The 25604-nt window shown below is 40.8% G+C and overlaps 1 protein-coding gene across 1 annotated transcript in view; it reads left to right on the forward strand.

The window, feature by feature from the left end:
* The first annotated feature begins 5086 nt into the window (after window positions 1-5086).
* Window positions 5087-25604, forward strand: part of KIAA1217 (KIAA1217 ortholog) — a 415980-nt gene continuing 395462 nt past the window's right edge. Inside the window, exons 1-2 of the mRNA XM_044678100.1 lie at window positions 5087-5345; window positions 22157-22440. Of these exons, the coding sequence (XP_044534035.1) occupies window positions 5276-5345; window positions 22157-22440 (354 nt within the window). The 5' untranslated portion in view covers window positions 5087-5275. The remainder of the gene's footprint in view (window positions 5346-22156; window positions 22441-25604) is intronic.

The raw sequence follows: 25604 nt of genomic DNA on the forward strand, positions 1-25604 counted from the left end.
GATTGCTCCTTTCTAGGAGTACTGGGTAGTGTTATGAGGAAGATTATTACTTAGTTATTAGCTTAGTATTAGTATTAGACCTAGCAGGAAGGGCTGGAGAATTCCAAGAGGGAACGAGGAAGCAAAAAGTGGCTCTTGCTCTCTGGGAGAGACTCCATGGTGGTTGGGGCACGTTGCAACTGATTTTAGGAGATACCATATTGCCAGAGATCCTGTGGAAAGACCATCACCTACTTGTGGGAGATTTTGGTAGAGACTGCTAATCCCAACCTGAGTTGCAGGTCAACTTGGGCTGGGTCAGCTCCCAGAATCTACCCACCTGGAAGAGTACAGCAGGTGGTCCTAGCGGAGCAGAAACACCACTGGAGTGAAGCTGGACACTACTGTGAGGATATCCACTTCAATCCTGCTTTTCCCTGGGCCCTGTCTTGATTAGGTCTCAGTTAGTGTAGATAAGTCCCTTCCCTGATCCTGGGGTTTGCCCCTAGTCTGAAGAGTGTAGTAACCCCCATTCCCATCCTTATTCTTAGTTGCCCCTGATTAAAGTTCTATAAAACTCTTGCTTTTACTTGCTGGTTTCCATAGGCCAGACTAGATACTGCAGGGTGGCAGTTGGACCCAACTGCCACTTCAGTAGCAGTCACCTCCTTGGCAGTAAAACCTGGTCTCCCAATCTTGTTTGGTCCTGTCCATCTGTTATTCCTGTCTCCCTCAACCCATTGTGAACCCACAGATAATTTAGTTAACTTCCCTGGTAATCCTCCATTACAATAGAAAATGGGTAGAAAATGGGCAGATTTTGGCTGCGTAAAGAAAACTCCCCCAAATATTGAATTATACAAAAGGAGGATAAATCTCTCAACAAAAATTTATTTTTTCCACCTCCTCCATTTCAGGTATACTATGTGCTAAATGGTGAGATTTCAGAGGCTCTAGTGAAGCAGGCTTTTCTCTCGAGGAGTTTATGTTCTATTGGGGAAATAACATAAACACATATAAACAAAAACAGAACATATTCAGAGTTGTTCAAAATAATGTCAAGGGGGCCCTAGGATCTGGTAGGGAGTGTAGGATCGGGAAAGGCTTCAAGGAGGAGGCAGGAAATTGAGTTGAGTTTTGAAGAAAACTAGACATTCTCAGAGGTAGAGATCCAATCCAATCTAATCCAATCCAATAAACATTTATTTGTTGTTGTTTAATTGTTCTACTCAGGTCTGACTCTTTGTGACCCCATTTAGGGTTTTCTTGGCAAAGATCCTGGAGTGGTTTGCCATTTCCTTCTTTGGCTCATTTTACAGTTGAGGGCATTGAGGCAAACAGGATTAAGTGGCTTGCCCGGGGTCACACAGCTAGTAAGTATTTAAGGCCAAATTTGAATTTACGAAGATGAGTCTTCCTGACTCCAAGCATGGTGTTCTTCCCCTGTTACACCTAGCTACCCCAACCATTTAGTAAGTCCCTATTATGAGCCAGGCACTGGGCTAAGTGCTAGTTCATAAAAAGAGAGACATTTCTTGCCTTCAAGAAGCTTACAATCTAAAGGAGTGGAGGTGGACAACACACAAAAGGAGGCAGGAAAGGGTGGGAGGGAGAAAGCAAGACCAAGAGGTCTTCCCTGAGTGGGCATTTTGTTCTGTAGAGTTTGATACTCTGACCTCTAAATAGGGAAGGGGGAGAAGAGAAGGCTGAGGGCGGTGGTGTCAGTCAGTGCTTGAGTTAGCAATATGGTGGTTGCAACTAGAGGAGATGAGCTTAACTGGGAAGGAGCATCTTGTTCCCTGGAGTTGAAACAAGGCAGAGAGCAAAGGAGCAGATGAAGAGCGGAATAAGTTGCTAGTTTTAGGAGTAGAGGAGGAAGATAAACTCTACAAAGGGGTAGAGACAAGAAATTGATTATTGTGAATAGGGAAGAGCAAATTTGGGAGTGTGACTGGATCATCCGTTAAGTGAAAAGGACTGATGTAATATATAATATCATACCAAGTTTGGGAAGGTTAGGCTGGCACGTGAGATGTTGGTTTTTGATCCTAGTGGAAGCAAGGACCCAACCAAGGAGTGATTTGGTTAGACCAGTGCTATAGGACCATTGCCTTGTCAGTCATTTGGAGAATGGGTTGGAGAGGGGAGAGACTTGAGGTGGAGAGACAGATTCGAAGGCTATTGCTCCCCTAATCCAGTCAAGAATTGAGGAGGACTTAAGGAAAGGTGATGGCTGGTCCAGTATTGAGACAGGGACCAATGGGACAGATGTGGAGACAGAATCACTAATTCCTGGAGCCTTGGACAAAGGAGAGTAAAGAGAGTAAGGTGACCCAGGAATTTAGAAGCTAAGTGGCTAGAAGGAAGTATGATGTTTCCCTTTTAGAGGAATCAAAGAATGAACTCCCTCCTCACTAAATGCCTTCAAGGGAAGACCAAATGTTCACTTACTGTAGGTATTGTAAAGGGGATTTTCGTGATAGACGAGGTGATGTCAGGTACTTGCCATTTAGGAGATTCTGGGATTCTGTAGAGGCTACTTAAGTCACTTGGTATTGTTGAAATATTCTATTCGGTTCCCTGTCTCAACCAAGACATACAAGACAGGAAGTATTATACTCAGATCTTTTAGGAAAGACATTTTTTTTTTTGCTGTAAAGAAATGCCCAGATTTCATGGTTCCTGATTCACATTCCTTGTCTTGATGCTTTTCTTCCCTTTCTTTTCTTTCTTTGTCTTCTCTGGCATGCCACTAAAAGTTGTGCTCTTTGGGGAGTGGAATGTCTACTTAGGCTGTTGTTTGAGTTGACTGTGGGGGAGGGGAAGCAATATCCCATGGAGTCTATTTGCCTGACTTTCAGCATTCTCAGAAGGTGGCCTGTGGACCACTGGGGGTCACTAAGACCTTTCCAGGGGTTCTGCAAGGTCAAAACTTTTCATTATACCAAGACATTTTAATTTTGGATATGATAAATATCAATTGATGGAACTTACATAAACCAAAGCTTTCTGGTTGGGGAGGGATCCTCAACAATTTTTTAGAGTGTAAAGGGGTCCTAAGAACAAACAAGTTTGAAAATTACTGCTTCACTCTAATTAGAACTCAGATCTGGTAAAGGATCCTTCCCTCTGCTTTCTAGGGATCTGTGAAAGTCTAAGGTTTCATCCTTCACTTTTCAAATGTTTCTAGTAAATCCTCGGTATGTAAAGACCTGCATACAAGCGAATTTGTTTCTACCCAGATTATAGGAGAGGCTTCAGTCTAATGCTGAGGCTGTTACTATCTCCTCCTGCCTAGAGTCTCTGCATTCTGTCAAGTGTCAGGTAAGGACAGAACAGATTGACTTCTTGACTAACCAAAGCCAGTCATTTAGGAGTCAGAAATCAGGAAGAAGGACATCTGGCAAAGACACCGTCCTGTGACTTAGACAAGGATCAGCCTTTTTAGGCCTGAGGCCCTGAAAAGCAGTTGTAAACGAATTATGAGCAAGGAGCATTTCTCCCTAATCTCTGGACTCTCAGAAAGACTAAAGTCAAAATGCAAGCTGTTGAAAGAAGACATTTGTCCTCATATTATTGGTGGAAAAACCAGAGATAGGAGATACCAGGTTCAAATCTGGCCTCAAACACACTTCCTAGCAGTGGGATCCTGGGCAAGTCATTTAACCCCCATTGCCTATCCCTTATCTCTCTTCCACCTTAGAATGGATGCATAGACTTGATTCTAAAATAGAATTTAAGAGTTAAAAAAAAAGATATCAGGCCTTCTTTTAAAAAAAAAAATTACCTAGTAATGTCTCTACACAGTTATTGAGCCTTTGGACTATTTACCATGTAAGTCCAACTGTACATATTGGTTTTCCGGAAGGTTCACCATGTTCCTTTTGGATATTAAGAATAGTGGCCATAAAAGGTCCCCTCCTCCTTCCATGTCATTAACCTCCTTTTCTTCGCAACCTCTTTTGGGAATGTTTGTCAGGGTTAATTTCCTTTTTGGCCACATCCTCTGCTCTTTAGAGGCTTCCGAATCTTTTGCCCTGATGAGAAGAATATGTCTTCAACACTGCCAAAACCTACAGGTGACTCAAGGTCATAGTCAGGAAGATGGGCCAGCTATTGTTATGTACCAAATCTTGATCTAAATTAAACTAAAGCAACATCTAAACAGATTGGAAAGTGGGTCAAAGGATGACCCACTAGGAGGGGCAGCTCCTGTACTACTATTAACTCTGCATCTTAAAATCACTGGAACTCTGTTGACCAAATGATCCCATTGTTAGTTATTGTGTTCTTTTTAGCTCTCTGAAATAGCAGAGTTAATATGATCTAGATTGCCTTTCCCATCTTCTCTATGTGGACGTTGTACCTCCTGTTTCTAATTTCTGGGAACCCAGCCAGTTGTTCAAGGACTGAGTGAAGAACAAAATAAATATTTGTAGGTAATTTTTTTAATGTGTGTTCAATGTAATCCACCAGATCCAAAGAATAAGGTATTTCGTTGTTTCTCAGCTGTTATTTGTAATTAAGTCAAGATTCCAAGGGTCAGTTTACTTTTTGAATTTGCAGCCGAGAGAAGGGGAAATGTCCACTCAATTGTCTGGATCTTCTTTCCAAAGTCCAGATTAAATGACTGAAATTGATTCCATGAAAGTGGTCCAAATTATACTTTCGACTTCTAGATATTAATTAGGCCCTGAAAAGTGAGCAGTGGCTGGAAATGCCATCCTAGCAACTCAATGCAAACTATTTCTTTTGAGAATTGCAGTGAAATATTTGGAGTTCAGCAGTTGGGTCTTTTGAAAATATGTACATTTCTCTACTTGGCGAGGAGACCCTGCCCTGTGTCTGAGATGAAAAGAAGTCTCGAGATCTGGATTCCAGCAGAGATACATGCCTGGAATTATGTGTGAAATGTTTCCTTTCCTAATAATGCCTGTTGGCTGCAATGCCTTTGGAGTTGGGAACTCTGGAAAACAGGCAGCCAGAAGTCCTGCGTAGGAAGCCCATCATCACCTGTTGGGGCCCAGAGTGTGAGCGGCTTGGGGGCTGGTCCTGCTCCAACCTCACAAAGTACTGCCCACCATTCCACTGAGGACCAGTCCCAGGGAGCGGACAGCCCCGGCGGCGTTTGGAATGCAGTTTGTTTTTGCAGGAGACTTTGCCCAGTAGAAGAGGCTAGTTCAGGGTGGGGTTTCCCACCCCTCCAGCAGCCCCCCTCCCAGGCCCTTTCTGGCTGGGCTCCGAGCTGCAGTTTTTAAAGTTAGGAGTGGGCAAGCGTGTGCCGGAGACAGGGACAATGGAGGAAAAGGAAAGCCCGAAATCTGAGCCCTGCCTTCCCAGCTCCGCAGACAGCAGACAGATGAAGGGTAAGTAACAGAATCGTTCAAAGATGGAGTTACATTTACGCGTGACCCTCTCTGCTGCTTTTTATAACTTGAGACAGAGTGCATGGCAGAGAGAGAAGCGGGGAAATGAAGCGATTTCTCTCGTGCATGTGGCTCGGCACAAGTCCTTTCCCTTCTTGGGCTGCATTTCTCTTTGGGACGCTTTTTTTTTTTGCTTGACTCTCCCAAGCAGAAAATTTGGTGAACCGATGTCACATTTGGTGCCACGCTCAGCAAGCGTATCTTGAGTGCTGCTCCCTCGGGGAGGCTCCACAGTGTGAGCTGGAGTTTGAAGACAGGCTTTGGGTTGCCTAGCTGTAAGGTAGCCCGCTGCAAGGCTGCAGGACTGCCGGGGGTCCATTCACTGGTTAGCAGCGAGGCCGAGTTGTGGATTTCACCCGGCAAGTTTATTTTACGTGCCAGGCCAGGAACTGCTTTGTTGTTGTTGTTGCGGCTACGCTGCTGCTTTCGGAGGAAGCCAAGCGATTGACCCGAGTGGCTTTTTCTTTTCTTTTCTTTTCTTTTCTTTTTTTTTTTTTTAAGCTTTGCATCTGGGGTTGGCTGTGGAGCCTTTGCTCCTATGAAGTTGTCCTTGGGGATAAGAAAGCTCGGAGCTTGGCTGGAAATAGAATTCCCAAGCTAGCCCGAACCTGGAGGCAGAGTTAGAGGTGGGTGGAGGGATAGGCTGAGGTACGACCTGGAAAACCGGGGATTCTGGGGTGATTCACTTCCAAAATCACCTACCAGAGAGTTCTGTCTATTTCTCCCACCCACCGCCAGGGAATTCCCAGAAGTGTAATGAGGCTGGGAATGAATGGCAGCTTCGATTTTGCTACTCCTCAGTGACTGATGCCTATAGTGTCCGGGAATTTCGTGTAGATGGCATGCTCTGAAAAAGGCTGAAGTCTGAGCCCCACCTCCTCCTGAAGTTCATTCAGAGGCCATTTAACAACAGAAATATGTGTTTCATGGCATAGCAATCAGTGTGGGGGGCGGGATATCCACTTGGGAAAAGGTATGTTTTCTTCTGATATGTAAAAGGGGAAGTCATCAGTGACTCATCTACCCCGAAAATGCAAAACCAACCACCACCACCACCACCACCCAGAAGAAAATGTAATTAGAATGGAGGGGAAGCCTTAGGAATTTTTTTTTTTTTTTTTTTGTAAAAGACTCTAGGTTTAGGAAACTATGGGGAAGGTCTGGATCTTAGATTTGTCTGCATTAGAGTTGGCAGACCTGGTCTATACCTCAAAGATGCTTGCAAATGATGGTTACAAAAGTCCAAGGTATGATCTGAGAAGGTAGAGAAACCCTGGATATTGAAATGAATAGACGGGGCACTCAATTAAAAAAAAAAAAAAAAAAAGGCTAACTATAGAAAACTTGGTATGTGGACTGTGGATTCATTCTCACTTCAGCTGAAGAAGAGTTCCAGCCCCAGGGAAGGATGAGTGGGTATGGCTGGAACCAGTGGGGCTGGTCAGTCTGAATAAGAAGCCTCTAAACCAGGTGGAAACACCTGGGAATTAAGCGGAGTCTGGTTGTTCTGCCCTGGGCTAGGAGAAGCTGTCAACTGTAGGACTTCTTGCTGACTTTTGGAGGTGGGCTGCTGAGGTGCCCTCCCACCCCATGTTTAAAGCCCACATTCCTTTCTTGAGTCCCCCAGGGTTGCTTGAGGGACCTGACGGTTGCCTTGAGACATCTGCTCCAGTTTTAGCACTGGAAGTCTAAAAAATACCCAGGCAGGTGGTGAAATCCTGCCCTCTCCAAGCCTCCCAACTCTGGTTACACTTGGTTAACATAGGAAGACCTATTGAGGGCAGGACTGAGGGATAACCAGGCTGGTACTTGACACGGGCACTGAATGTACCTCCCAGGATAGTTGCTCTTTATTTTTCTTCCCCCTCAATTATTCTCCTAGCTCTGTAAACTTTCAGGAATGTGGGCTGGGGGACCCCCAGAGGCCAGAGGCACTTCAAACCAGAGTGAAAAAAGGCATCAAAGAGCCCAGGCTAGTTTCACTATAAAACCAGCATCCCTGGAGGTTTCAATGCCCTTAGGGATGGGAGGCGGGCAAGGGAAAGGACAAGAGGTGTCAAAATCTCCTTCTTTTTGCCTGCAGGATCCTTTTATTTCCTGGAGGTTGTGTGGTGAATAAAAGTAAAGTGACCAGACCTGGAATCTGGAGACCTGGATTATCTTCTCAGTTCAGTCACTAACTAATGATATAATGTTAGTAAAAGCTCTATACTTTTCAGGGCCTCTATTTCCTTATGTGTAAAATGAAAAGGTTTTCATGTGTCCCAAGAACTTCAGATGAAATCTCCTGACAGATAGGTGCAAGATGAGACATTTATTTTTAGACAAGATCAGTGTAGGAATTTGGTTTGCTGAAGTATGTTATTATGAAGGTTTTTTTCCTATTTGTTTAAGGTGTCTACCAACTATACTTTTAAATGTAAATGTGTTTGTTATATTAAAATATTCAGTTAACCTTCCATTTAGAGAAGACTTCATTTGACAAAAAGATATCAGTTTTAATAAAACTATGTCATTTCTATATATTGGTTCTTTGCTCTGGAGGTGGACATACACAAGTTTTTCTTCAAACAATATTTCTGTTGCTCTGTATAATGTTCTCTTGGTTTTACTTGTTTCACTCTTTGTAATTTCGTGTAGATCTTTCCATGTTTTGCTAAAATTAACCTGCTCGTCATTTCTTCTGGTGCACCAGTGTTCCATCATAATATGTCACAACTTGTTTAGCCATTCCCCAACTGATGGACATCCTTTCAATTTCCAATTCTTTGCCACCACAAAGTGAGCTGCTATCAATATTTTAGAATTTATAAGTTCTTTTCCTTTTACCCTGATCACCTTAGGACATGATTGGCAAAACTTCCCAATTTGAGTGCCTAGAGGCCAAATTCAAGCTGTCTGTGAGCCCCACCCCATTACTGGGGAGACTTGAGGGAGAAAGCCCTTGCTTTGAGTGACTGGACTGAGGGATGGGGCATGCAAAAATTGTCCTCTGGCACTGGGAAGGGTACTGGGAAGAGGGGTAAGGAAGCAACTATTTGTATTGCTGAATTAAAAGGTATACACAGTTCTATAGTTCTTTGAGTACAATTCCAAATTGCTCTCCTAAATGGTTGGATTAGTTCACGGCTCTACCAACAACATATTAGTGTCTTCCTTTTTCCACATCCCCTCTGTCAATGTGGAATCTAGAAACCCCAAACTTGTAGCCTAGCAAGATATGATGAACCCCAAGTTTTAGGACTAGCTTGTAAGTTGGAGACCCCACAGCTTGTACTTGTTCCCTGTTCCCATGAGAATCCACCCTGAAGGAAATCTCAGGCTAACAGTTTCAGACTGAATAATGGACCCTAAGGTAAAAGACAATGCCCATCTGTTGGGGGCCAAGCCCAAGCCAACTCTTCAGTCTCCTAAACTGAAGGTCTCGAGTTTGATTCTTGAAAGGAGGGTGTGATACAGTGGGAGAGGCTTCTGGAGACAAGAGTCACTTAGCTTGGGCTTGGCCCCCACTTGATGGGCATTGTCTTTTACCTTAGGGTCCATTATTCAGTCTGAAACTGCTAGCCTGAGATTTCCTTCAGTATGGATGCTCATGGGAACAGGGAACAAGGACAAGTTTTGGGTTCTCCAACATACAGGCTAGTCTTAAAACTTGAGGTTCATCAGATCTTACTAGACTACAAGTTTGGGGTTTCTAGATTCCATGTTGACACCTCAAACATTTGTCATGTTGCCCTTTTTATCATTTTAGCCAATCTGATTAGGTATGAGATGATATCTCAAGAGTTATTTTGATTTGCAGTTCTCTAATCAATAATGATACAGAGCATTTTTCATATAGTTACATATAGCTTTGATTTCTTCATCCAAAAATTGTCTGTTCATATCTCTTGACCATTTATTCATGGGGAAATGGCACATATTCTTCTATATTTGACGAAAGTTTTCTGTGTATTTAGATATGAGAACTCTATCCAAGAAACTTAAAATTGCAATGGGAGAATGGTGAGATGAAGCAATAATACATTCTTGCAAAATTAATTTTTGAAAACTAATTACCAAGTGAAGGTTTGTGGAATCCAGATTTCCTAGGCAAAAGAAAGAACTCAGTAATGAAGACTGCCCAATGAAAAAAGACAAAATGGTAACCGAATGACAGCAGTGAAAATGTAGACTTAGAGGATGAGATAATGTCAGGGAAGCAAAGAACATGAACTTGAACAGACTTTTGGAAATAGTTGAAGACAGAAGGACCTGGTTTGTTGTAGTCCACAATTCATGAAAATTTGTATAGGACTAAACAACAAAAATAAGGCTATTTTGGGGAATCGGGACTATGAGTTCACTATATTTATGGCTTTGGCTCTTGAAGTGGCTTCTTTTATCAAACATTAATATTTCCTATCTCAGTGGGCATATTTAGGTAGTTCAGTACATAGAGTGCTCGGTCTGGAGTTGCAAGAACCTGGATTCAATGTGGCCTCAGATGCTTCCTACCTGTGTGACCCTGGGCAAATCACTTAACCCCATTTGCCTAGCCCTTTGCATGCTTCTGTCTTGCAATGGAGAGGGTAAGGTTTGTTTGTCTGTTTTTTCAATTTCCTATCTTATAACAATGGAAAAAAAATGAGAGGGGTTTACTAGATGATTTCTAAGTCCCCTTCCATCTCTACCATTCTATCATTTATTTGCATTGTTTATTTAAATGTAAGGCAGGAGGTTTCATCTGATAGCCCCCAATAGAACCGCTTAATGCTCTTTCCAAGATCTCAGCCTCAAGAACACCAGCCTATTAATTACTCAACATCATTTTTGTTTCTCAGAAGAAGGCATGGTCTCACCTATGTGTAAATGTGCTGAAGAAGGGTCTAATCAATTTGAGGATCACTCACAAAAACTTGTTAGCTACCCATTATACCTTTTGTATTTTTTGTGGGTGTAGAATAACTCATGAATAAGCCTACATTTGTAATTTATATGTAATAATAACTGGCATACGTGTGTAGCATTTTAAAGTTTTCAAAGTTCTTGTTTTATACTGTCAACCTGAAAAAAATAACAACAATGTAGTTGTAATAACAGGTTTTTAATTGAGGTTGATATAAAATAATTTGTGAAGTCCCATAGAGCTGCAGAACTAGGGTTCCACTGAATGTCAGGATAGGTGATGAATAAATAGATTTTTGGAAAAGAGAGAGCAAGAACCAGATTTTGTGTGTTCACTAAAGCTTGGGAAAGATGCAATAACCAGAGGCTAGGGTGGCAGAGTAGGGTCTCAGATCCTTAAGATTCAGTTGTCCTCTTTTACTTCTATTCTTGGGCAGAAGAAATTAAGTCCTCAGAAAGAGGCAAGGCCAATTTATAGTTAAATTAAATCATCATCTATCTTCTGGGTTCTTGGTTTTAACTTTGGGAAAGAGTTAATCTGGATATTCTCTGAAAAAAAGTGTTAATGCATTATACATTTTCTTATACATATTTATATCATATGAAACAAGTGAGCTAAGTGCTATATGCATTTTTATTCTCATTTTTCCTATGAGGAAACTGAGAGTTTACCCAGAGCCACGGAATTAAGGAGGCAGGAGCAAAACCCAGAACTTGTTGATTCATCTCCCAATGCACAACTCACTACACTGAATGAGTATTTTCCATTATGCTCATGCAATTAGTTCTAATGCTTGCATCTTGGTACAATCCAAAAATTATTTTTTAAAGGCCAAGATCAGTTAGTCATTAAACAACACAAACACAATTGCTTGGTTATTCTCCCCCTAAATGGGCTACCTACCTATCTCTGACCAGAGGCAAAATCCAGGGGAAGAAGTCAGGACCAGGGCTTTTGTAGCTGTTGATGCAGAAATAAGGTAATATTCTTTAGCACTGGTAACATGGAAAGCTCAATAGAGTGATGGTCAGGAGACCCAGCTGCAAATTCTGGAGCCAATGTAGTAACTATACATCTATGAATGTATCACTTTCTTCAGGAAACAGAGGATGTACAGATGTGTGTGAGAGTCTTTGAGAGAGAGAGGAGAGAGAGAGTGAGAAGAGGAGACAGAGAGGGAGGGAGAGATGGGGAGGGAGGGAGGTGGAGAGAAGAGAAGAGAAGAGAAGAGAAGAGAAGAGAAGAGAAGAGAAGAGAAGAGAAGAGAGGAAGAGAGAAAATACTTGTGTTTTCTGCCTCATGGATTGTCTGAGCAAAGTAATTTGTTAGTCTTAAGGCTGATACCTCACAGTTATTTTTTATCATGCAAAGGTAAACATAAGTTCTCAAAAGACTGGGCCAAGAGAACATAGAGAACTTCCAGATGAGGAAACTCCCACTATCAATGCAAAATGGCACCTTTTCTGTTTTAGAGTTGACTATCAGAGGTAAGTGGGGTAATAAATATTTGGGGCCACAAAAACTTACAAAAGCTGTATCATATTCGTAAAAGGATTGTAACCTTCACTGTTGAATGGTAAGATAGAATGTAAAGGTTAGAAATGAATTGAGAGGCCATCCAGTCAGACTCCTGTTTAACCACAAGGCTACTCGGGCTCATGGAGGTGACCTGTTCCAGAAAACCCAGAAAGTTAGGGCCAGGGCCAAGACTAGAGCTCCCAATCACCTAACTCTCAGGGCATTATCTTTCTACTTATCTCATTGAGGAGCCATCTATACTGATGAAATCACTCATTGAAAAATTGCCCCATTTATAACCTACTATCTCAATTCAATTCAGTAGATATTTATTAAATACCTTCTATGTACAAAACCTGTGGCAGAAGTTTGGGAGTCAGAGCCAAAAACAAAATGGTCCCCATCTTTAAGAAATTTATATTCCCCTGGAGAGGTTGCAATCTACTGAATGGAACTGATTCACATCTCTCTACAAAATTCTTTGATTCACTGCCTTGTTGATATTTGAAGCAGCTAGATGTTACAGTGGATGGAAGTCTGGATCTACAATCAAGTTATTAACTATATGACTCTAGGCTCTTTGAGCCTCGGTTTCTCCATCTGTCAAATGGGGATAATAACAGAATTTACTTCATACGGTTATAAGTTTCAAATGAGGTAATACATGTAAGAAGCTTTGCAAACCTTAAAGTACTCCATAAATTTTAGCCATTATTTTCATTCTACTATTTCTGTCAAGTTAAAGGAAGGGACTCTAAAGATTATCTAACTCTTAATTTTACATGTGAAGAAACTAATGCCTTAATGAGCTCAAATAACTTGCCCCAGGTAAACCAATGACAGAGCCAAGATCTGTACCCACTTCCTCTATTTAAAGAAATAGAGGCAACCTGCTTTGGTACAGTACTGGGTTTGAAGTCTGAAAGATCTGGGAGCAAATCTTACCACAGATTCCTACTAGCTGTGTGACTCAGAATAAGTCACTAAACTTTTAAGGAATGCATATTTTCTCATTTGTAAATTCGTGGGTAGGGGGGTGTTGGACTTAATGACCTCTAGGGTTCTATCCAGATCTAAAACAATGATACTACCATTATAAATTCAGTAATCTTTCTCTAGTACATCACGTTGCTTCTTATATCTCCTTGGGAGAAGCCCTTTGAAACCTAAGATCTAAATAACTGGGCTTCTTCCTATCTTTCAATCTCACACTTTCTTCCCCTTAATATAGTCTACAATAGACACTAGTCTTGCTGTTCCTTGTAGAAGACACTCCATCTCTCATCTCTTTGATCTCTCTTTTTTTAAAACTTCTGTCTTAGAATGAATACTAGATATCATTTCCAAGGTAGAAGAATGATAAGGACTAAGCAATGGGAGTTAAGTGATTTGCCTAGGGTCACACAGCTAGGAACTATCTGAGGTCAAATTTGAATCCAGGACCTCCCATCTGTAGACCTGGCTTGCTTTTCACTGAGCTACCCTACTTTCAATGGTTGTTTCCCATAAAAGAAACTCTCTCCCTTCCTATCTTTGCCTCCACACTGACCAGCTCAAAGCTGAAATCTACCTCCTTTGAAACCCCTGCATTGCTAGTGTCTTACTTTATTGATGATTTCCAATGAATCATAGTTATGGATAGTTGGTTAGCTGGAGTCGCCCTCTTTAAACTATGAGCTCCTTGAAAGCGCTGTTATGCAGTCATTTCAGTCATGCCCAACTCTTCAAGACCCCATTTGGAGTTCTCTTGGCAAAGATACTAGAGTGGTTTGCTATTTCCTTTCCCAGTTCAATCTTTTAGATGAGGAAATTGAGGCAAGCGAGGTTAAATGACTTACCTAGTAGCATTGCAAAGCTAACAAGAATCTGAAGCCATTTTCCAGACTCCACGTCCAGTGCTCTATCCACTGTACCACCTAGCTGCCTTTCATTTTGTTGATGACCTCCAATTGATGTCCTATTTTTATTTAGTTTTTTTACATGGGGTTGCCTTCATTTGGCTATGAGCTCCTTGACAATGAGGACTACCATTTTCTTTTTGTCCTTACAGCTTAACACAATACCATTCATATATACATACATATATATAATGACATTTATTATTATATATGTGTGTGTATATATATATATAGACATTTATTAAGTGCCTCCTATATATATATATAGGAGGCACTTAATAAATGTCTTTTGACAACCATATTTGCCCTCATGGAGCATTAAGAGATAATGTTTATGTAGGTGTCCTATCTTCTTTCGTTCATGGAGGGGGTTTTCCAGAGGAATCCAGAGGGGAAGAGTCAAAAGGGGAAGCCACTCAGCTTCCTCTGAATCTTTTTTTCACGCTCTGGCCTCACTATTTGCTTTAACATCGACTTCTAGAATCTCAGAAGTCATCTCTGTTTTAATATTGGTAGTATGTGATGCTGGAGAGTGAGGACACTGCTGCTGGGAATTATTCATTCTGGCTCCATTTTCTTCTGAGTTGGGGGGGAGGTCTTTACTTTGGGGCCCCTGCCTAGAATCATTATTCAATAGAACTCTTATGAGTTGTGAAACAATGAGGCTGGGAGGTCCTGGAACTGTATTCTCCCAGGTCCTCCACCCACTCGCTTCTCCCCTTTGTTTCCATCCCTGGTTATGTCTGAAAGACCTTATTGAAAGACTACATTTATGCCCAAATAGCTGAAGTTGTAAATGTCACTCTTCCCTCAGGCATGGGAGCCTTTTCCTGTGGCAACTCTCTTAACTTAGCTTGGCCTCTGGGAGGAAGAGGATCAAATTACTGGGATGTGTGTTCAAAGAGCTTCCTATGGATCTTTTCTGGGCGGAACAGGTGCCTGATGCCAGGGGGGCAAATGAGAGGTGGGGAACATTAAAACAAAGGAAGATATGACTTCCAGGGGAATTCAGGGTTTTCTGAATTATGGTACAACCATTCTCTTGTGGCCCTCAAACAATAATGAATTGGGTTTTTTTTTTCTTCTTAGTTCCTTTAAATCTGGTCATGTGACTGAATGAATATCTACAGGCAAGAATTAGAAAGATGATGGTAGAAGTGACCTTCCCAGGGAGAAGTAACTGGCCAACTAGAAGGAAAGGCTAGAAAGGGGAAGAATCCTTCCTCCTCCCTTCCTAGTTTCTCTGAGATAAAATCTACTCAGAAGGATTCCTCTTCTTGTTCTCTCTTTATTTCAAGGGGATAAATAACTCTTTAAATATATGGAGGAGAGCTCAAGCACTTAAAGGAGTGGTGATTGGAAATGGTGGTGCTTGTTAAGTTCGTAATCAATTTAAGAAGTATTTTTAAGTTTATTTCATCAGCATAGGGAACTTCCTGCATGGGAATGCCATTTAACCAACAGATCTCAACCATCTATGACTTAGTGGATAATTCCTAGGGCAGGATTGGCAAACCTTTTCCCAGTTCGAGTGCCCAGAGGCAAATTCAAGCTGTCTGGGAGCCCCCATTACTGGAGAGAGCTGAGGGACAAAGTGCTTGCTTTGGGCATCTGGCCTGAGGGGTGGGACAGGCAAAAAATGTGACTGATGGGTGGGGCATGCAAAAAATGTCCTCCTCGCTGGAAAGAGGGGGAACATGTGCATGTCTCCATGGCTTCACCTACTTTGTATTTATGTTGCATAGATCATATTTACATAGCTGTGTATGTGTTATTCTACTTCTCACTAGAATTTAAGTGCCAAGAGAAGCAAAACCCTTTCATTTTTGCATCCTCAACCCCTGGCCCTGTACCTTAAACATAACTGATGCATGGTAGCAGAGTGGAGCAGTGGACAGTGTTGGACTTGGGAGTTTTAAAGACTCTGGTTCAAATCGTGCCTCAGACACTTTATTAGCTATGTGACCCTGGGGGCGAGGCACTTAACGTTGTTTATCTCAATTTTCTCATCTATAAAATCACATGGAAATGGAAAAGGCAAACCATCCTCTTCCCCCCAGTATCTTTGTGGCAAAAATGCTAAATGGAGTCACAAAGAGACAGAACTGACAACTGAACAACAACAAAGTGGGGAGGAAGGAAAGACCTACTATATGCTAAGTATTTTATATACATCCCATTTGATCCTCACAACAACCTATAAAAGGAGATGCTGTTATTGTCCTAATTAATAATTGAGGGAACTGAAGCTGAGGGATGTTAAGTCACGGATGCAGTGTCACACAACTGGAAGTATCCCAGGTCAAATTTGAATTCACATCTAATCAACTCTAGGCACAGTACTCTATCCCCCAGGGCCATCTAACTGAATAAATAACCTCTGAGCCTCAGTTTCTTCATCTGTAAAATGGAGATGACAATGATAGCAGCTACTTCACTGCACTGGATGCACTGGACTCATTCTTTCTGCCTTAGTTTCCTCATCTATAAAATGGAAATGAGAATAGAAGCACCTACTTTTGAGGATCAAGTGACATCAGATGTAAAAGTATTTTGTGAGACAGCTTAGTTGCTCAGTGGATAGCATACCAGTTCTAGACACTAGAGGTCCTGGGTTCAAATGTGGCCTTAAATACTTCTTAGCAGTATGACCCTGGGCAAGTCACTTTACCCCATTCCGTAACCCTTACCAAAGTTCTTTGATGTTGGAACCTATGCTTAGTATTGATTTCAAGACAGAAGGAAAGGGTTAAGAAAAAAATTTTTAATACAGTGCTTTGTAAACCTTAAACTATATAAATGCCAGCATGGTTGTGATCACTGTCATTATTGTTGGTGGTATTGTTGTTGTCAAAGGAATGAAAGGAACATAAAAGATTCAGTGACTTGCCTAGGGTCTCTCACAGCTGCTAAGCAATAAAAACAGTTTTTTAGCTCTTGTCTTCATGACTCCAAGGCCAACATCCTATCCATGGCCCTATGTCTTCAGTCAATAAACGTCTTTCTTTGATCAACCCAATCAACATTATTATTTGTAGATCTATATGCCAAATAGCATGCTAATCCCAGGGGATACAAAGAAAAAGCAAAAAATAAACAAATAAATACAAGTCCCTGCCTTAAGAGTTTACATTTTGATGGGGAAGAAACCACCAAAGAAGGGTCCTTCCAAGTCATCTAAACCAACTCCCTCCTTTTACAGTTGAGGACAATGAAACAGATTGAGTAATTTGCCAAAGCAAACACTGGTATATTTATGGAGATTACACATTTAGTCCTGGAAAGCAAATTACAGCCCATCTAGTCCTACACCTTCATTTTACAGATGGAGAAACTAAGATTCCAAGAGAATGTGTTACTTTCCCAAAGAACTAGGATTTGCCCCTAGATCCAATGACAATATTTGTCCATTTATACAGCCCTCCCTGGTTTCTCTTCCATCTACTGTTTGTTTCCCTTATAGGCAAAAATGATCTGAATAGCTGCTTCAGGGAAAGGATAACCATCTCTTTCCCCTCCCCCCATTCTTTTTTTAAATTTAGAATAATTTTCCATGGTTACATGATTCATGATCCCCCCACCGCTGGCTCTTTCCTCCCCCCTCACAAATCTGACAAGCAGTTCCACTGGGTAATACATGTATCATTGTTCAAAACCTATTTCTGTGTTATTCATATCTACAGTAGTGCTATCCTTTAACATCAAAACCCCAATCACATCCCTATCACATATTTTTCTAGTGCATTTCCATTTTTTCTTTCTCTGAATGTGGATAGAATCTTTCTCATAAGTCCCTCAAAATTGTCCCGGGTCATTGCATTGCTGCTAGTAGAGAAGTCCATTACATTTGATTGTACGGTGTATCAGTCTCTGTGTATAAGGTTCTCCTGGTTCTGCTCCTTTCACTCTGCATCAGTTCCTGGAGGTCTTTCCAGTTTACATGGGATTCCTCCAGTTTTTTATTCCTTTGAACACAATAGTATTCCATCACCAACAGACACCCCAATTTGTTCATCCATTCCCCAATCGAAAGGCATCCCCACATTTTCCAATTTTTTTGCTACCACAAAAAGCACGGCTATAAATATTTTTGCATGAGCCTTTTTCCTTATGATCTCTTTGGGGGTACAAACCCAGCAGTGGTATAACTGGATCAAAGGGCAGACAATCTTTTAAAGCCCTTTGGGCATAATTCCAAATTGCTCTCCAGAATGAAGATAACTATCTCTTGATTGCTTGATAAAGGGAAAGGGGGATCCCTAAATAAACAAAATCCACTTTTGATCTATAAACTTCATTTTATCACAGAAAGTTTGCAGAATTCATTCATTTAGTTACACCCCCTTCCTTAGGCTGCAGTGTTATAATTATCAAAGTAATAGGAAGTGAAAGTATCCACTGTGTATGTGTCTGGAGCCTACATCTGGGAATCAGAAAGTTGGCCCTGGACAAACCATTTTGAAATTCAACTGCATTTTCCTGGGTAGCTAAGGCTTGCATATCATCAGGACTTTCTTCCCAGACTGATATTTTTAGGCAAAGCTAAGGAGACAGTTACAGATTTGATGATATTTCCTTATGCTTTTATTGGTTCATGGTTTTCTGCAACCTCAGGCTCAGATGTCAGCATGAGATTCCCTGTTTATCTGGAACCCAGACAAGCAACAGTCTCCGATAACCAGAATTCTTTTCCTGTCCTCTGCTTTCACTAGAGAGAGACAAATGTCAAGGAAATACACTTGCATCACTGATTTTTTTTTTCCATTTTCATTTTTTTAAGCCCTTACCTTCTGTTTTGGAATCAATACTGTGTATTTGTTCCAAGACAGAAGAGTGGTAAAGGCAATGGGGGTTAAGTGACTTGCTGAGGGTCACACAGGAAGTATTTGAGGCCATATTTGAATTCAGGACATCCTGTCTCTAGATCTGGTTCTCTGTCCATTGAGCTACCTAGCAATTCCTAATGATTTATTTCATTTTATTTTTTAAACCCTTACCTTCTGTCTTGGAATGAATACTGTGTATTGATTCCAAAGCGGAAGAGCAGTAATGGCTAGGCAATAGGGGTTAAGTGACTTGCCCAGGGTCACACAGCTAGGAAGTTTCTGAGACCAGATTTGAGCTTAGGACCTCTGATCTCTAGGCTTGGCTTTCAATCCCCTGAGCCACCCAGATGCCCCTGATTTATTTTTTAAAAAGCAACTTCCAAGGAATGGTAGCAGGTAAGTAAGGAATCCAGAAAGACCTGAGTTCAAATCTGTCCTGAGACAGCAACTAGTTGTGTGACCCTCAGCAAGTCACTTAACCTCTATTTTGCCTTGGTTTCCTCAACCCTGAAATTTGTTGTTATTCAGTTGTTTTTCAGTTGTGTCCAACTCTAACTGACCCCATTTAGGGTTTTCTTGGCAAAGATACTTGGGTTGGTTTGCCATTTCCTTCACCAGCTCATTTTACAGATGAGGAAACTGAGACAAATAGAGTTAAAAACCTTGCTGAAGGTCACACAGCTAGTAAATGTCTGAGACTGGATTGAAACTCATGAAGATGAGCCTTTCTGATTCTAATCCCAGTTATTTATCCACCATGCCACTTAGCTGCCCTCGTACTTAAAAGTATATATAACTAATCACACCTACCTCCCAGGGTTGTTTTGAAGATTAAATGAGATAATATTTGTAAAGCTCTTAACTCAGTGCCTGATACACAGTGAGCGCTTAATAAATGCTTGTTTCCCGTCTTTCCTCTCTTCTCCTTCCAACTTGTTTCCTCATCTTTCAAGTGGTTATGGTTAGGAGAAGTAAGGGAAATCGCTATATGCAAAGCACGTGGGCAGACTTTAAAGTGCTATAAAGATGTTAGCTATTATTTCTGTTTCATGTGGTAGAGCAAAAATTGCTCTAATATGACCTAGCAAGAAGCGATATTCACTCATGCAGAGTTCCACCCTGCAACAGCCTGGAAAGCATTTTCTGAATTTTCAAAGAAAGATTATATTATTCCCTGTCCTGTTGGGTTGGGTTTTAATTCTTTGAGTGTTGTTGTTGTTGTTGTTTTCACAATTAACTAGAATATTCAGTTCATTGAAATGCCACCCCTTTCAGGAAGCCTTTCCTGATCCCCACAAGCAGAAAAAAATACTCCCACCCAGCCTCCCCATATGGGATTTTATGTTGTAGAAATCTAAATCAAATACCCTTGGACAGCCAAGTGGAACAGTGGATGGAGCACTGGGCTTGGAATCAGGAAGACTCATCTTCCCGAGTTCAGATTTGGCTTCAGACACTTACTAGTTGTATGAACCTGGGCAAGTCACTTACCCCTGTTTGCCTCAGTTTCCTCATCTTTAAAATGAGCTGGAGAAGGAAATGGCAAATTATTGCAGTATCTCTGCCAAGGGTATCCACAAGTGGTACTTGAAGAATGGAACATGACCAAAATGGCTCAATAACGACTAAAAAAAATAAGAATAAATAAGGCAGTTAAGGTATTTTGTGGATAAAATCTACCAGTGAGAGGCAGTGGGGAGGGGAGGCAGGAGGGGAAGGAGAGGAAGAGCTGGCTTTAGAGTCAGGAAGACCTGTGTTCAAGTTTTACTTCTAATAATATGAACTTGCTGTAGAGAGCTATGTGCCCCTCCTCGTACCCCCAGGAAACTCTGACGTCAGCTCTCTAAATCAAAGAGCAAATAAGTTGGTAGAAGGAATTTGCTCACTGGTAATTTACCGTTTTAATGAAATCACAAATCTGGTCCAAATAACAAGCTAGTCACCTATGCCACTTATCTCTCTAACTTGGGATTGGCCCCCTTTCACCTGGTATTCCCAGAACAATAGCCTAGATTCAAGTATTGTTCAGTCATTTCAGATCCGCTTGATTCTTTGTGACCCCTTTCCGGGTTTTCTTGGCAGGGATACTGGAGTAATTTGCTTTCATCATCTCTAACTTATTTCACAGATGAGAAGACTCAGGCAAACAAGGTTAAGAGACTTGCCCAGGGTCACATAGCTAGCAAGTGTCTGAGGCTGGACTCAAACTCAGAAAGATGAGTCTTCCTTACTCCAGACCTGGCACTCTATCCATTGTGTCACCTAGCTGCCTCCTGTATTGAGTAGATAATGAATATGAAGAACCTACTGTGTGCATTTCTCTGCCATTCTGGGTCCATAGAAGTTCACTGCACCTGTCCCAGATAGAAGTAATACTTCCCTACCTTGGTTTATCCCTTCCATAATTATGCTAACCATTTCTTAAGTTCCTTTCAGAGAAGGTTCATAGATTCAGTTAGAAGGGACCTGAGTGACCATCTAATCCAAAAACCCTGTTTTCAGCTCAGGAAACTGAGTTCCAGAGAGCTTAAGTCAATTATCCAAATTCACCCAAGTGAGTGGTCAAAGTGGGATTTGAACCCAGGTCCTCTGACTTCAGATTCAACGTCCTTTCCACTATACCACAATGGCTATCTTGCATCTTCAGATTCATTCTGATGCATCACACCATTTCCCTCTCTGCTACAATTTTCCTGTAACATTCAATTCAATTGAAATGTGCCCAAATGGTTTTTTGTTGTTTTTTTTTTAAACATCTCCATAATCATTATGTCTACCGGTGTTCTCATTTTTGCTTTGTTTATGCAAATAAGCAGAAAATAGAATTTTTCAAGTAGATCGCGGTCTAGTGAGACTCCTGAATCTATGCAAGTCGGTTGTTATTTTTTGACCCTGGCAATGATTCAGCACCTGATTATGAAGCACTCACAAGCTCTTCTGTTGTCAGCATGAAATGTTCAATCAAAAATCCAGGATGAAATGATCAGGGGTGTCCTTGGGGTAATACAGGCTCCCGTTTGGGGGGAGGCAAGAGAGACCGAGTAGTAACATAGTTATTACAGTCAAAGAAGGTATCCTGGTTTTGAACAATCCTAGGGAAAAAAGTCAGAAATAATGGGGTCCTCAAAGGGACTTCGGTGTTTCTAATGTGTAATTTAAAAATATTTTACCTGACTTGTTTTCTTTTTCCTTTACAGTTGTCAAAAGAAATAAAATCTTAGCTCACATTTATCTCTTTTTTTAAAGAAGTTATTGATTTTTTTATGTACCTTTATTTCCAGATATCTCTCTCACATTCCCATTAAGCTGGGTTTTTTTGGGGGGGTTGGTAAAAGATTTTTTAAAAGAATGGATAAAAAGAGTTCAGCAAAATCAGAAAGTCTGACAAGTTCACATTCACAGTTCACCACTTCTGCAAAGAAGGGAAGGGGGTACATTTTTTTCAACTCTTTGACCAGATCAAATTTCTTGATCATTATAATTTCATAGTGTTACATTTCAGTTTTTTCCACACACAAATACATATTTCTTAACATTGTTAGAATAACCCGTCTCATAGAGGCTCAAATGAGATTGTTAAGGAGAGATTTTTAATGGGACTTGTATCCTTTCACCTTTCAGATCAGGGGAAAAGCAATCTGCATGTGACATCATCTGAAGATGCGGGATGTCTCCGAACCAAGGACCGCCTTGCTAATGGAAACAATCGTCTCTCAGTTCCCAAGTCTTCCCGCAACATCCCAAGGAGACACACCGTAGGTGGGCCCCGTAGTTCCAAAGAGATACTGGGAATGCAAACATCTGAGATGGACAGGAAGAGAGAAGCTTTCCTGGAACATCTGAAACAGAAATATCCTCACCATGCTACAGCCATCATGGGTCACCAAGAAAGGCTGAGAGATCAGGTAGGACACATGGTGGTGACCTCACCAGGGTGCCGAGGGAATCTTTTTATTTAGAGAAATGGGCAATTTTATTTTTATCTTGATATCTCAAACCCCCAGTACAGTTTCTTGATCATTCTTTATCTGGTGTGGAATAAAATAACTTTCATTTTGTTAGCAACCATTTGGAAATCATTGGAGATGAAGGAGAGATTCTGGTGAACTAGAGGAAAAGGGAAAGGACTGGGAAGAGCCTTGAATCCATGCTGGATGAGGATTTGGGAATGTTTAAGCCCAAAGAATAGAAGATTTGGGTGAAGGGGCCAGAGAGCATGATAACTGTCTTCAAGTATTTGAAGGCTTGTTGCCTGGAAGAGTGATAAAATTTGTTTTGCTTGGCCTTGGAGGGAAGCATTAAGAGCAATGGGTGGAAGTTATAAATAAATTCAGGCCAAGTGTAAGGAAAAAAACTTCCTAATTGCTATTCATGGACAGCATTGGAAAAATAGTGTGTTTTCCCTTTCTGGAGGCCTTCAAGAAAAGGAAAAAAAAAAGAAAGAAAAATGACTACCTGTTGGATAGTTTGATGCGGGAATTCATTTTTGGATACATGTCGCAATAGTTAGTTGCTAAGACTCTTTATAACTCCAAACTCTTTTAAAATTGGTTATGTCTTCTGGAGGAGGCTGTGGTCTTATTGCTTGATACACAGTTCAAGGCTCTCTAGAAGAACCAAGAAAAAGGCAAGGGTACAAAATGAATAAGGAGACATAAAGAAGAATGGGCTTTGGACATTCCTTTACGACTCCATAAACCTTATCCTTGGGATTTTTGTATGGAAGTGGTAGGAGGGGAAGAGATAATTAATCAGAGGAGGGGAAAAAACCCAAATATAATCAGTATTTAGCAAACTGATCATATCTCTCCAATATTGTATTTTCTTTGACTAACCAAATTAATTTAAAGCATCAGGAATAACACTGGGATTCTCATGGGTATGCCCTCAATTGTATTTCACAGGGTATGTATCTTGCAGCAAAGGTTTGGAGAGGAGGTAGATGTCTAGTTGATAGGCTTGGGAGGTGGCCCTATCTCCCTCTTCTTCTTTTAGGAATCTGACATGCTTTTTGCCACAGATGGTTTGCCTTTTGGGGGGGGGACTTTCTTGCTTTGATCTTTACTGTTTTCAGCTACCTGTTTTCCCCCACATTATCTTGACAGCTACACCACTATCACCCAACTGTGGCTTGGGATGCTATTGTTTCTTGGCTGGATGCAATTACTTTATAGCAGACAGCAGCAGGTTTAGGGTGGGAAGAGATATGATACCTTGATGGATCTCACAAACTAAGCAGAGAATCTTATCAGGCTGGCCTACAAATATAGAGAATATAGGAAGAAAAAATAGAGAGCAAGGTCTGGTGTGCATGGGGGTGGGGGGCAGGGTGGTGGTGATTGGTATTGATTTTTCACCTTAACCAGAAAGAAAAATGCAGTGCTTTCAGTGTTTTCCAGATAAGAATTTTGCCAGTTAGCCACTTAAGTTAAATCCGTATAGACAGGTTTTTAAATATTTTTGTTATTTTAAAATAAATCCTATGATTGTCTTTAGTTTTTGCAACATAGATATTTACGAATATGACCTCCCTTGATCTCACTCCTACCACCTATCACCAAGCAACTTTTGATTATCTATGCTAATGAGAATTGATATTAAATTTGGATAATTAAAAGTTACTTTATCCTGAAATGTAATTTTAGTCCTTAATTTTAGCTTCCTCCTCAATTGAACCTTTTATCTAAGTTGCTAACAATTAAAAAGCTGATTATGTTTCATGACCAACTTATTATTATTGCTATCATCATCATTATCCCACAATTAAAAATCAAAGAAAGTATAAGAACCTGAAGCAAGGTTCTTAACCTTATCTGTGTAATGGACCCCTTTGGCAATCTGATGAACCTTATAAACCTTTTCTTATGCTTAAAAGAAAATATATAGGATTACAAAATAAACCAATTATATTGATATACATCTGTAACTTTTCTCCATCCAAGTTCATAGTGCCCTCTAAAAATCTACCCACGGACCCCCAAGGTTCTAAACCCTTGACAGAAATTTGGAGAATATTCAGAGACTCTAATCAGTTTCTCAGTAATGGAGATGAATGTATATCTCAATAGAGATGGACATAGTTGATACTATGTCTAGTTTGGGGATCCATAAGAAAAGGAGATCTCAAAAATCCAAGGAAAGACTCACTAAAAGTATTTATTTTGAGCTTAAGCCAAAGGAAGTAAAGGTTAAATTTTAGTACTAATGTTCAGCTCAAGGGAAAAATTCTTGATGAATAAGAAGACTGGACCCTCCCTTCAGCCCTGGCGATTTGGTCTTTAAGACATCATTTCTTGACATAAATTGACATCAAACACCAAACTAAATATACATAGATAGAGATACAGATAAAGACTAAAGACTTATCTCTGTTCCACACTGTGGGTTTAGGAGCATAGAGCCCCTGTGATCTAGAAAATCCACATTAAAGTTTTTGGTTTCATAGCAGAGAAGGCTGATTTTTTTTTCTTTTTTTTCTTTTATGGGTGTTTACAGTACTTAATGTAAATTTTGGGCTAAGTATGCATTTCTGAGTTTCTAAAGTTTTTCTGTCATCTGCGGGCCTTCACACATCATCTGCAGTTTCCGCAAAACTTCCCAGAAATTCCCACTTAATTTCTTATGCTTACTCATGATATATCAACAATTGCAATAGGTAAAATCACATTGTGGAAGGGATAACTGTGTGTGTGTGTGTGTGTGTGTGTGTGTGTGTGTATAAGTAACTAGAAGAAAAAATAGGATGGAGCCTCACTTGCTGGGAATGACTGAAATCAGGTATTGCCTGGAATCAGGAATGGAACAAATGGCCCATGAAGATCATCTAGCACCAAAATTCAGTGATAGGCATGAATATCCTTTCTGCAGTGGCCTAATGAGTTACCTTTATAAGCACACAGGAGAAAAACCTGTTTTTGCTTCTTTGCTTAGAGGCAAAAGGTTTATTACCAGGCTTATATCAGGCCATCGCAGTGCTGAGCTAGGCAATGGAGGGGCACATGCACAGGAGAGTGAGAGCATCGTAGCCAGAAGAATCCGCATCACACCTCAATCCCCAGCCAAAACTGGC

This window comes from Gracilinanus agilis, chromosome 5 (genome assembly GCF_016433145.1).
Source record: "Gracilinanus agilis isolate LMUSP501 chromosome 5, AgileGrace, whole genome shotgun sequence".
In the NCBI taxonomy this organism is placed as follows: Eukaryota; Metazoa; Chordata; class Mammalia; order Didelphimorphia; family Didelphidae; genus Gracilinanus; species Gracilinanus agilis.